The 14,018-nt window shown below is 43.8% G+C and overlaps 1 protein-coding gene across 5 annotated transcripts in view; it reads left to right on the top strand.

Annotated features, from left to right (window-relative positions):
* Positions 1–10,141: 10,141 nt before the first annotated feature.
* LOC127620704 (membrane-associated guanylate kinase, WW and PDZ domain-containing protein 1-like) overlaps positions 10,142–14,018 on the top strand; it is a 137,082-nt gene continuing 133,205 nt past the window's right edge. For all 5 annotated transcript variants that reach the window (XM_052093893.1, XM_052093895.1, XM_052093894.1 and 2 more), the window contains exon 1: positions 10,142–10,688. In XM_052093893.1, the coding sequence (XP_051949853.1) occupies positions 10,427–10,688 (262 nt within the window). In that variant the 5' untranslated portion in view covers positions 10,142–10,426. The remainder of the gene's footprint in view (positions 10,689–14,018) is intronic.

The following is a 14,018-nucleotide window of genomic DNA, read 5'->3' on the forward strand; positions in this document are numbered from 1 at the left end:
GCTCGAGAGGCGGAGCCCTGGGAGGCTCAGGAGGCAGAGCCCTGGGAGGCTCGAGAGGCGGAGCCCTGAATGGCTCGATATGCGGAGCCCTGGAAGGCACGTGAGGCGGAGTCCTGGAAGGCACAGGAGGCTCGAGAGGCGGAGCCCTGGGAGGCTCGAGAGGCGGAGCCCTGGGTGGCTCGGGAGGCGGAGCCCTGGGAGGCTCGAGAGGCGGAGCCCTGGATGGCTCGATATGTGGAGCCCTGGAAGGCACGTGAGGCGGAGTCCTGGAAGGCACAGGAGGCTCGAGAGGCGGAGCCCTGGGAGGCTCGAGAGGCGGAGCCCTGGGTGGCTCGGGAGGCGGAGCCCTGGGAGGCTCGGGAAGTGGAGCCCTGGGAGGCTCGAGAGGCGGAGCCGTGGAAGGCTCTGGAGCCATGGGAGGCTCGAGGGGCGGAGCCGTGGGAGGCTCAGGAGGCGGCGCCGTGGGAGGTGGAGCCGTGGAAGGCTCGGGAGGCAGAGCCGTGGAAGGCTCTAGAGGCGGAGCCCTGGGTGGCTCGAGAGGCGGAGCCCTGGGAGTCTTGGGAGGCAGAGCCCTGGGATCCCTGTCCCTGGGATGATCGAGGTTACAGGCGCTGGCTCTGGGGCGGTCGAGGCTACAGGTGCTGGCTCTGGGGCGGTCGAGGCTACAGGCGCTGGCTCGCTGACTGTGGCAGGCGTGGGCTCTGGCTCGCTGAGCGTGGCAGGCTTGGGCTCTGGCTCGCTGACCATAGCTGGCGTGGGCTCTGGCTCGCTGACCGTGGCTGGCGTGGGCTCTGGCTCCACCATGAATTCAAGGAGAGTCCAGCCGCGCGTCGCCGGTGGCAACCGCTCCTTGAGCGAACTGTTTAGGTTAGCCCTGAAGAAAACCAGGAGTCCGGGAAGTCCGCGACACTCGCCAGCTCGAGGAAATCGCGGATGTGGTCCTCCACAGGACGGTCCTCTTGCTTGAGGCAGAGAAGTCTATAGTTCGCCTGTTGAACCGCTAGATCCATTATGGTCGATCATTCTGTAACGTTAGTAGGAGGAGGCAGACGTGGAGTGCAGATCTAAATGCGGGTCTTTATTAATCAAAGTGGAAAACAACCAGACAGGAACAAAGGAAACATCCACGATGGGAAAACTGAAACAAAAAAACGAAAACATTCAAAGGGTACAAGAACAGAGTGAGCAGGGCAAAACATCAACATCCAGACATCTACAAACAGTAATCGACATGGAATGGAGGAACAGCAGGGTTTAAATACACAAACATGATAACGACAAAATGACATGCAGGTGAGAACAATGACACGGGGATGGCAGTGATGAGGGCCGGGAATCATGGGAATTGGAGTTCATGACAGGTGACAAGAGAAACACGGGGCAGACAACAGGGGATCGTAACACTTACAATCCACCTAGAAGTCTGAGATCCGGTGATCAATATCTCCTCGATATCCCATGCTCAAGGCTAAATCGTAGAGGAGGGAGAGCCTTTTTGATTGTGGGTCCTATTTTATGGAATCAGTATTAGATTGTCACATTCATTATCTGTTTTTAAATCTTCTCTTAAAACTCATCTATTTTTACTGGCTTTTAATAGCATGTAATGTCCTGATCTTACATTTTTGTGTGTTTTTATTTACATTTACATTTTACATTTATTCATTTGGCAGACGCTTTTATCCAAAGCGACTTACAAAAGAGGAAGAACATCAGCGAATCATCTCAGGGAGACAGTGGTACAAAAAGTGCCATATTACAAAGTTTCCCTATCATCAGAATAGTATACAAAACAGATTTAAGCGCAACAAGAAATGTAAATATTTTTTTTTTTTTTTTTTAGTGACCGGTTAAGTGCTTTTGGAAAAGATGTGTTTTTAGCCGTTTTTTGAAGATAGAGAGTGAGTTAGCTTCCCGGATTGAGTGGTATGATGAAACTGAAAGTCCGGGAAAGTGTTTTGGTGCCTCTTTGTTTTGGTACGACAAGGCGACGTTCCTTAGCCAACCGCAGGCTTCTAGTGAGAACGTAGCGCTGCATAAATGTTTTTAGGTATGATGGAGCAGACCCAGTGACTGTTTTATATGCCAGCATCAGGGCCTTGAATTTAATACGTGCATGAACCGGCAGCCAGTGGAGAGAGACAAAGAGTGGTGTAAAATGTGCTCTCTTAGGTTCATTAAAGACCAGACGTGCTGTTGCATTCTGGGTCATTTGGAGGGGTCTAATAGCACATGCAGGAAGGCCTGCAATGAGAGAGTTACAGTAGTCCAGTCTAGTTATGACAAGGGACTTAACGAGCAGTTGTGTGGCATGTACAGAGAGGAAGAGTCTTATCTTCCTGATATTGTAGAGTGTAAATCTACATGATCTTGCGGTCTTTGAAATGTGGTCTGTGAAATTTAGCTCATCATCAATGGTTACCCCTAGATTTCTGACCGTTTTGGAAGGCGAAACTGTAGTTGGACCCAGCTGCACGGTGATGTTGTTTATAATTTTGTATTGTACAGCCCTTCGGTATGCCTTGATGCTGTTTTTAAATGTGCTTTATAAATAAAAGAAGAGATGAGGAAGAGATGCACTGCGGTATTTAATGCAGCTGGTGCCACACCAGATACTGACTGTTACTTTTGATTTTGATTTGTTCAGGGACACATTATTCAATTTCTAGCAGAGGTGGGTAGTTACTCCGTTACATTTACCTGAGTAACTTTTTGAGAAAAAAAATACTTTTAGAGTAGTTTTAGGGTACAATACTTTTAGGGAACATCAAATTCAAGTAAATTTCTAATTAATATTTTTAACTTTTACTTCTTTACAATGGGTGGTGTTCCTTTCATTACATTACTGGGTTTCATTTGAATTAATGTGTAATTAATTGAGAGATTATTGGGACTTTTACGGGAGCAGAAGTTCACAGAGCCGGTATCACAGACGGTCACTCAATCACTGCAGCAGCATCAAACCCTTCATGCAATGCCTTCACTTAACACCAAGACAAGCTGATATTTCGAGATTAAATCACAGCTTCAACTTCAGGCAGCACGCTGAGGTAAATGTTGTCTCTTGTGGGCTTTTCTGTGTGAATGTAAGTGTCTGCACTTATATGCCTTTTTTAACCTTAGTGGTTACCATAGCACTTTACACTGTGTCCCATTCACACACACACACACACACACACACACACACACACACACACACACCATTGTCGGCAGAGCTGCCATGCAAGGCGCTAGTGGAATCATGTGGGCCGGGAATCAAACTGCCAACCCGGAGATTAGTGACCAACCCGCTCTACCACCTGAGTCACATCCACCCCTTGTGATGGTCATTCTGTAACTGGGCTCTTGTGACACCAGTTTTTAAGTGTACATTTTTAAATCAGTGCAGCAATATATCAGTGCCCTTTGCCCCCACAGGGGTACTGGATACTATTGCAGCTACTTCAGACAGATTAAGTGAACATCAGGGGTGAATTTTAAAGAATTTCACTAGTGTGAGCTGATGGTGCCACCTATTGTCGAAAATGGAAAAACTGGCCATTTATTAAGAAAAATTATAAGAAATAAAACATTATAACCTGTTTGAGTTTAAATTAAATTAAAGCATCAAAATCTCACAAGGTGATTAGCCCTCCATTGCATATGCATTATGAAATCATTGTTTAAAAAACACGAATTTTCACATAAAATCACATAAATCTTCTTTGGAGACAGCATTGTGCAACAAATGAAAGAAATGAATTAAAGTGAATCAAAGTGATTCACAGTATTCTAACAATTAAAAAAATAAATTAACAATCCTTTCAAAGTATTTTATTATACTAAATACAGTATAGCGTAATATATTTTTTGTTATATGACACTATTTGATTGTGGCAGCGGGGGCGTGGTCAAGCGCCCGTCCGGGAGAGAAAAGCGGTAAGGGCGCCCACAACTGAGCTAAATTATGTCTAACACCTGTCTCTAATTGCAGTAGCGTGAGGAGAGCGGATAAAAAGCCAGCAGCCACAGAGCATGGGGAGAGAGCCTGACACAAAGCAAAGAATAGTTGTAAACTAAATTAAGTAAATTAACTGTAATAATAAAGCTTACCCCTTAAGCTGACATCTGTTTCCGTCCCTTCCTTGGTCCACTTCACACTGGTGCCGAAACCCGGGACTAGAAGGGCGCAGACGCAGCCGCGACCCCGGACCCCCGCGCCACACTGCCCCCACCCTCGCTACAGAAGATGGGGCCGGCAGATGATCCAGAGGCGTTCCTGGACCTCTTTGAACGCACGGCGGAAATTTGGGGTTGGCCGCGCGACCAGTGGGCAGCCCGCCTCGTCCCTCTCTTGTCCGGGGAAGCACAGCTCGCGGCACAACAGCTTCCGGCAGCAAGCCTCCTGGCTTATACCGACCTGAGGAGAGCCATCCTGCAACGGGTTGGTCGGAGTCCGGAAGAAAGTCGCCAGCTCTTCCGGGCCTTGAAACTGGATAAATCCGACCGCCCGTTTGCGTTCGCCCAGCGGCTCCGTGATGCCTGTCGGAGGTGGCTGTTTCGCGGAGGACCGCAGCGTCGAGGAGCTGGTCGATCGGGTGGTACTGGAGCAGTTTGTCCAGCGCTTGCCCCGGAAACGGCGGAGTGGGTCCAGTGCCACCGCCCGGCGTCCTTGGAGGAAGCCGTGCGGCTCGTGAAGGACCACATGGCGGCGATTCCCAGGGCGGATGAGCCCTCTCTCTCTCTCCCCTTCCCTGTGTCTTCCCCTGTTTTTCTCCCCTCCCTCTTCCCTCTCATTCTGCTCTCTCCCCAGGGTCCGTTCCTGCCCCCCGCAGGCGCGGAGGATTCACGAGACCAGCTTCCCGGCCGTGGGAAAACCCGCCTACCCCTTCCCTGTCCTTCAGCCGCTCTCCTCCTCAGGTGGGGCGCCCGCCAGGCGCCTGGGCCGGTCTGCTGGAGGTGCAGAGACCCGGACCACTTCCGGGATCAATGTCCGCTGATGGAAATAGGGACGGTGGTGCGGGTCTCCGACTTCCCACAGGCTGCCCCTGATCGGGCTGGAACGTACCGATAGAGGGGGCGCACGTCAAATTTATCACCTCAACCTCCTGAAATTATGGAGAGAGGAGGCGGCCTCTGTGACGTTGGCCACGGTAGTTCCGGAGAGGGCGGAGCTCGGACTGGAGGTAAACAAAAACTACAATCTTAACACTCCGGTTACTTGTGGAGACCAACTCTCACCGCGGCAACTCACAGAGGTTTCTGGATTACAAAAGGAATTTGCGGATGTGTTTTCCCCTCTACCGGGCCGTACAACCATCATACAGCACCACATCGAGACCGAGCGGGCGCGGTGGTGCGTTACGCCCTATCAGCTTACCCGAACATAAAAAGAAAATAGTATGGGAGGAATTAGATGCAATGCTTGATATGGGCGTAATAGAGGAATCCCACAGTGATTGGTCCAGCCCGGTTGTTCTTGTTCCCAAGAGTGATGGGTCTGTTCGATTCTGTGTGGATTACAGAAAAGTCAACGCGGTGTCTAAATTTGACGCGTACCCAATGCCCGTTTTGATGAACTGCTCGATCGGTTAGGTACTGCTCGATTTTATTCGACCTTGGATTTAACAAAGGGTTATTGGCAGATCCCCTTGACACCAATGTCCCGTGAGAAAACAGCCTTCACTACGCCGTTTGGATTACACCAATTTGTGACGCTTCCTTTCGGTTTGTTTGGGGCCCCGGCCACGTTTCAGCGACTCATGGATCGGATCCTCAGACCGCACACCGCGTATGCCGCTGCCTATTTAGATGATATTATCATTTATAGCAATGATTGGCAGCGGCACATGCAACATCTGAGGGCCGTCCTGAGATCGCTGCGGCGGGCTCACAGCAAACCCTAAGAAGTGCGCTATTGGGCATGTGGAGGTACGGTATCTGGGGTTCCACTTGGGTCATGGCCAGGTGCGTCCCCAAATTGATAAGACCGCGGCGATTGCGACTTGCCCTAGACCTAAGACCAAAAAGGGGGTGAGGCAGTTCCTGGGACTGGCTGGCTATTACAGAAGATTTGTGCCTAATTATTCGGACGTCACCAGCCCGCTGACTGACCTCACTAAAAAGGGGGCTCCAGATCCGGTCCAATGGTCAGAGCAGTGCCAACAGGCGTTTACACAGATTAAAGCTGCACTTTGTGGGGGGCCGCTTTTGCATGCACCTGACTTCTCTCTCCCTTTTGTTTTGCAGGCGGACGCTTCAGACAGAGGGCTGGGGGCGTACTCACGCAGGTGGTGGAGGAGAGGAGCCCGGTGCTGTACATTAGCCGGAAGCTCTCCTTGAGGGAGACCAAGTACAGCACCGTAGAGAAGGAGTGTCTGGCCATCAAGTGGGCGGTCCTCACCCTCCGATACTACCTGCTGGGGCGGGCCTTCACCCTCTGCTCGGATCATGCCCCACTGCAGTGGCTCCACCGCATGAAAGATACTAACGCCCGTTGGTATCTGGCCCTCCAGCCTTTTAAGTTCAAGGTGGTCCACAGACCGGGGGTGCAGATGGCTGCCGCTGACTTCCTCTCCAGAAATGGGGGAGTGGTAGGCAGGCCGGATGACGCCCCGGACTGAGTCGGGCGGTGGGGGTATGTGGCAGCGGGGGCGTGGTCAAGCGCCCGTCCGGGAGAGAAAAGCGGTAAGGGCGCCCACACTTGAGCTAAATTATGTCTAACACCTGTCTCTAATTGCAGTAGCGTGAGGAGAGCGGATAAAAAGCCAGCAGCCACAGAGCATGGGGAGAGAGCCTGACACGAAGCAAAGAATAGTTGTAAACTAAATTAAGTAAATTAACTGTAATAATAAAGCTTACCCCTTAAGCTGACATCTGTTTCCATCCCTTCCTTGGTCCACTTCACATTGATATATGACAATAGAGTCATAGAATGGTGTCCTTGCTAAAAAAAAAAGATGTAAATTGAACTTAAATGTTAAGTAAATACTTGAAAGGTAGATAGTTTAGCTAAAAATGGATAATACAAAAAAACTAAAAATAAATAAAACATATGACAACTGCAGTATTCTCTATAGTGTGTGACATCACTGCTGTGGGCAATATCCATTCCACTGTCACACTGTTGCTTCTAAACAACAAACACACTTTCAAACAATTTAACTTCAATTTGACACCCTCATTTAAGCTCTAAAATCCCTCACCGAGCTATGGCTAACGTTTTATTTTTATTTCCACCCTGTGAATGTATAACTTTGTGTAAATAATCACATTATAATTAATAAGGTTGAAGTGCCTGAGCTTGACCTGAGCAAGGTCTGGTAAACCCTTTTATAAAAATACTCTATACAAAACAAACATTTTCATTTTTTTAAAGTTATGAAAGTATTGCATAACAGGAATGACCCAACTGTTAGCCTAAATCACCTAGTGTTGCCCACATTTGAAGGCAGACAGTACTGCATTGTCATATGTGCTGGTGTTGTTGAGGGATTCTGTGTTTCCTGTTCACTGAAACATCCTGCTGTTCATAGTCAGCTGCCTATTCTCTCCAGCTGAGTGTACACATGTGTGTTTGTGTGTGTTAACGGAGGTTATGCAATTACACAAAAGAAAGATTCACAGAGAAAAATATACGTCACATGAAAACTCATCTCACATTATATCACAAAGGAGGGACCCGAGCCAAATCTAGAGATTAGAATATTATAAAGACTTAGGGGTGGACTGTTTTGACTTGGTCTGGTAAGCAACCAACTAGCAACCATCCAGAAGACCTTAGAAACCACATAACAACACCCTCACAACCTCCCACAATACCCCAGTATCATGGTGGCAAGTTTTGCATACACCACTCACAATTTCTTATAAAAATGTAAAAATCTGGTATTATACTGTATGCTGTATCACATTGTTTATACATTGAAATCTATATCTTACCCTTTCCCCACTTGGAAAGAGCAGGACGGTCAGGGTGTGGTTGGTTAGTGATGATAACACGTTAACCTGCAACGGGGTGAAAGTCCATTTAGCACTAGTATTTTCTGTTATGGGTTTGAAGCACATGCTGCTCATGAGATTCTGGCCCATCTGCTGAGCATTTAATTATTTAGAAGAAATGCGCTTTGTTTTTGCATTTAATCTCCCCTGGTATTACATACGGCACTCTAGAAAAGACCAAAGATCAGACATTGGAACATACCAATATCTCATACATATTTCTAAACTCTTACAGAAATGTACACATTTATTTAGCACTGTACATATATAATCCACGTAAACTCCCTTTCAATTAATGCTTTAAACTTTACAAAATACATCAACAAAATATAAAAGTATACAGTAAGATTACATCCTGTGTTACATAACAAATCGTGTAAATGTCTGTTCATCAGAGGCACATTTTCTGACATATGCCACTGTACATTACAAAACATCTTATGATAATCTATTATTATCTTATCTAATCTATTATTCAAGCTGAACTCAAGCAAACTCTGCTAACAACAGCTAGCATGGTCCCATTGTATTCTGAGAAATCTGTATAGCAAATACATATTTCAACCTTGCTGCAATCTAAATTTAAAGAAATATTTTGGGTTGAATACAAGTGAAGCTCAATCCACAGCATTTGTGGCATAATGTTGATACCACACACACACAAAAAAAAATTCATTTGTCTCTCCTTTTCTCCTTTTTTTTTATAGAAATATGCATAGAGGGGCACTTACAGGTGGGGGAACACACACACACACACACACACACACACACACACACACACACACACACACACACACACATGTTGTGTTTCCATGTTTTATGGGGACTTTCCATAGACATAATGGTTTTTATACTGTACAAACTTTATATTCTATCCCCTAAACCTAACCCTACCCCTAAACCTAACCCTCACAGAAAACATTCTGCATTTTTACATTTTCAAAAAACATAATTTAGTATGATTTATAAGCTGTTTTCCTCATGGGGACCGACAAAATGTCCCCACAAGGTCAAACATTTCGGGTTTTACTATCCTTATGGGGACATTTGGTCCCCACAAAGTGATAAATACACGCTCACACACACACAAACACACACACACACACACACACACAAACACACACACACAAACACACACACTGGGTCAGCTCAAACCAGGCTGGCCATTCTCTGTTGACCTCTCTCATCAACAAGGCGTTTCCATCCACAGAACTGCTGCTGCTCACTGGATATTTATTTTTTTGGTACCATTCACCACAGTGAATTCTAGAGACTGTTGTGTGTGAAAATCCCAGGAGCTCATCAGTTACAGAAATCCTCAAACCAGCCCATCTGGCACCAACAAACATGCCACGCTTCAAATCACTGAGATCACATTTTTCCATATTTTGATGGTTGATGTGAACATTAACTGAAGCTCCTGACCCGTATCTGCTTGATTTGATACATTACACTGCTGCCACATGATTGGCTGGTTAGATAATCTCATGAATAAGTAGGTATACAGGTGTTCCTAATAAAGTGCTATGTGAGTGCATAAGCCATATTCTGTATAGACAAATAATTGTTTTAATAAAACTGAAGAAAAAATATGACTAGTGCAGGTGCATACATTTTAAAGCAGCTTTGCTTAATTTGTTCAATATTGCGTAGGAAATAAATTGGTTAAATTCAGAATTAATTTTGACTTTGATTATTGTGTGTTTGGCCCAACAGTAGATTGTAATAAGTAAATAATATAAAGCAAAAATTAGCTGTGATTATTTCGACATTTCTTGCGCAGCTGTAGTCAAATGAACGCACAATATTATTTTTATTATTATTATTAATAATATAATTCTAAAAATAAATCATGTATACTTGTATCAATAACCTTATTTTATTATATTATAATAATAATATAACATATAATTTAGTAAACTTTTTAGTGAATATATTTGACCAATTTTCTAGTGTAAATAGCATTTTCCTAATGAAAGACTGCATCCACATAAATGTTTGGAGGCTTTCTTTGACTTTTCTGTGACGTCAAACCAAACTTTGTGACCGTGTTGGTCAGTATAGAAGTATTCTCAGATTGAGAATGACTAAAGTATATGATATATGAATGATTTTGCAGTGTATTCGGGTTTATGTGTATATAATGAAAGTGTACTGGAGGTTGAGAGACTGTAATAGGCGTGACTCGTGACAGGAAAGCGGAACGCGAGCGCTCTGTAAGCCGTCAGAAAGCGTCCTGAACTTTCACGAGCCTCAGAGTAAGAGAATAGTATTCGCGATTTCTCTTCACAGAAATATACTGCGGGATCCCACTGCGACTATTACAACTCTTCAAAGAGAAGCGCTCGCGTTTTGAAGTCTTTCAAACGGATTTTAACGATCCATCCAAAGGAAAAGTGTGAGTTAAAGTAGTACACATGTGTCTGTGGAGTTTGTGTGTGTTTTAATGGATGTGTGTAAGGCGCACTGGAGCGCTCGCGTGCGGGAGTGTGCGGTGTGGAGGGACGCGGCGGGCCGGCTGACGGTGCAGGTGAGCGGCGGCGCGGAGACCGGACACTTCATCTGCATCGGGCCGATTCAGGAGGGTGTTCAGAGGGACATACTGCTGGAGGTTGAGGATCTGGCTGTCTCGGGATTACCCCTTTACGATGTGCGGAATGTCCTGGAGAACTGCGAAGATCCAATCCGAATTAAAACGGTCAAATCTGGTGAGTTCAGTTGTCATACATTAGTGCCATACGGTGACCCCGAAAAATATTTCACCTTAATCGCACCTAAATATGACTGAATATCAGTGTGTCCTCGTTTCTATGAAAGTAAGATTGCATAAGTACACTTTTCAAGCAAAAAACATCGAAGAAAAATAAGTTTGTTAAGTTTGAGATTGATCAAACAATTGGTTTAGTGTTGAAAATGAGGACAAGGAGTGGTGTGATTGTTAAAGGTTAGTGGAACATGTCTGTGTGCTGAACTCTACCTGTGTGGACTTATGGAAAACCGCCTTCATACAACCACTGAAAATCAGTTGCTTAAAAGTTATTGCAAAATTGTCTCAGAAAATTAAGTTAGTTCTGAGAATATCTCTACACTTTATAAAAAGAAAAAAGAAAACACAGACAGCTGTGGTTGCCTATAATTCACCATTAAAAATACAGTGACCATGTTTCAGGTGTTACTGCATGCCATTTTGGTGCCTGTATATTTTACAGATCACTACTGTATATCACTAAATTATATTGTTAATATTCCAACCAACTACAAAAATTGGTTTTGCACTTTTGAATGTACGGTTAAGGCACCTGAGTATCACAGGTGGTAAAGCAAAATACCAAATGATGACTTAAATTTGATCTAGAGTGGCCAGTACACATTTATAGCCAGTGCACAATGTCACTCACACAAACACAAAACACAAATAGGGTAACACACGTGACAATCAAATGAAACCTAATAAACCCCAAATTCTATAACTGATTTCAAAAATGTAATATCATCAAATGTGATGGTTCACTCCATATTGTTTTTCACTGTAATTTTAACACTAGTTTACTGTAAAACTACATAAAATAAATGTTCACTATTAACTATAAGGAAAATACAACTTTTTACTTCTATAAATCACATTTTTGTTACAATATTTAACAGTAAAATGATGTATTGTCTTGTTAAATTTCCGTTAGATTTTCAGTGCACATGGTAATGGAACCAGTTAACCAATTACATGATTTTACTGTAGCATTTTAACATTATTTTCTGTTAAAATTGAGCTTTTTTTTTTTTTTTTTTTTACTGTGTAGATAATTCCCCTTTTATAGTGTGACATCACTTAAGAACCCACCATATCTCTTCAAAGAAATCACACTCAGGTCAGTAGGGTGTGTTTTATTATTAGTGTTTCAAGCTAACATGTGACACCATTTCAGTTCTCTGAAAAACGTACTTTTAGTTCCTGCTGAATTTAAAAACTGTCTCCCGTTCATTCAGTATAACTTAAAGGGATATTTTGCCTAAAATTGAAAATTCTCTCGTCATTTACTCACACATCCCAGATGTGTATAACTATCTTCTGCTGAACTCGAAGATTTTTAGAAGATTATCTCAGCTCTGTAGGTCCATACACATCTGGGATGGCATGAGAGTGAGTAATTGATGAGAGAATTGTCAATTTTGGGTGAACTATCCCTTTAATCCCGTGTGAATTACATGTTGGAATTCACAAGTCCAGAGAAATTACAGACAGGACCGATTCACACGAGATTAAAATTACTGATAACATCTGGTAATTATTACATTACCCCACGGACCCATATAAAATTAATCCCAGCCGAATAGGTATTAAGATTAAAGATTTAAGTTTAAGATTACATTTTTACGGCTAGGTTTAGGGTTGGGGTTGATAAAATATCCATTCCTCTTTACTGTGTAGTAGCTGTCACACTACATTTCGTGCTCCATTCACTCCCATTCAAACACATTTGAATGCAAGAGATTAAAAAATACAAAGTCATGTGATGAAATTTCACTGACCTAAGAGAATACATATTTCAAAGCTGTGTGTTTTATTGTTGCAGAAAAATTTACTTTTTAAATATAACGTTATTTGTCATTTGTGATTTGTTTTTATTTATTCATACCAGAAGCCCTCTTGTGTGACATCATATTCTGGTCCGTTGTGTTGTTGGAAAAAACTGTGCTCAAAATGTGCTCAAAGTGTGCTCAAAGCCTAGTGACCATACTTTACTGCTAAAACAACTCACTTTTGGCACCACTTTGAGGACATTTCACTTGAAAGTTGGAGCTCACATGTGCTCATACCAAGTGTGCCACACAAGCCCTCAAAAGTGAAGCCAAAACGTCTCGATCGCCCCCCGGTGACTGGTCCTAGTATAGGTCATAAACCCCACCTCCCCATGTTATTCAACGGGACGTGAGACCAACTAAACAATTAAATTACACTTCACATATCTTTTTTCCAAAGATAGTTTCTGTCATTTACTGTCGTTTCTATCACGTTGATGTCATTTCAAGTGTTTGTTTTCAAAATAAGTTTCTTTTTAGTTAGTTATTTGATGCTATAAAAACGGTGCTGTGACATCATGATTGACAGCTATGATTGACAGGTTCTCTGAGCGAAGTAGTCACTGAAGCACCAACAGACTTTTTTCGGGATCTTCGGAGGACTGAGGAGATTGGAACTTTAAATTTAATATCTAAATTTCTATAATAAATTATTTCACACCGTCATAAGTCAAAAGTCAAAAGTGCGGGGGCGTGTGCTTGCGATTGATTCAGCGAGAGTGAGGGCGGGGCCTTGATTTTGCGGCTTTACTTCCTGTTCACTACTGTGTAGGTCTGGTCCCGAAATCGCAACTGCGCAGACTCAAGTCCCAAGATGTCAGCGCTATATCGGGACACTGGCAGCTTCAGTTCTCACCAATGGAAAAGAGCGAAGGGGCGTCGTCCATCTTTTTTTACAGTCTATGGCTCATACATTCAGCGGCAATTCATGCTTCAGGCTCTGGGGGCAGTGCTTTGAAGTTCAGTAAGCAAAGACCGATTTCATCTCAGGAAAAGTCAACCTACTTCTTAATCATATTTACTAGGATATTACTCCCCAAAATTGTAATTCATCATCTATTCAATCTCATGTTGTTCCTGAACCTATATGACTTTCCTTTGTGTAACAAAAGGTTTCTTGTGATCTTCACAGTGTTTCTGTGTTTAATAAAATTGGGTGTAGTTTCACAAAAAAAAAAAAATAATACGTTAAAATGAATCAACCAAAATGTCAGCTGTTAATTATATCACATATCGAGTGAACCCATCCTGTCATACATTAGTCACGCCAGTGTTACAGTTCTATATTCTCACACACACTGATAAACACACACCTGTAAGCTCAAACAACTTTCTGTGGCCTTGATTGAGCAGGAATGTGAGGATGTGTTTTTCTGCTGGAGAATCATTGACAGGGTTATGTAAGGGTCAGTATTACTGCATCATACTCAACTTACACACCTCAGCCCAGCACACACACA

Source organism: Xyrauchen texanus, chromosome 27, assembly GCF_025860055.1.
Source record: "Xyrauchen texanus isolate HMW12.3.18 chromosome 27, RBS_HiC_50CHRs, whole genome shotgun sequence".
Taxonomy (NCBI): domain Eukaryota; kingdom Metazoa; phylum Chordata; class Actinopteri; order Cypriniformes; family Catostomidae; genus Xyrauchen; species Xyrauchen texanus.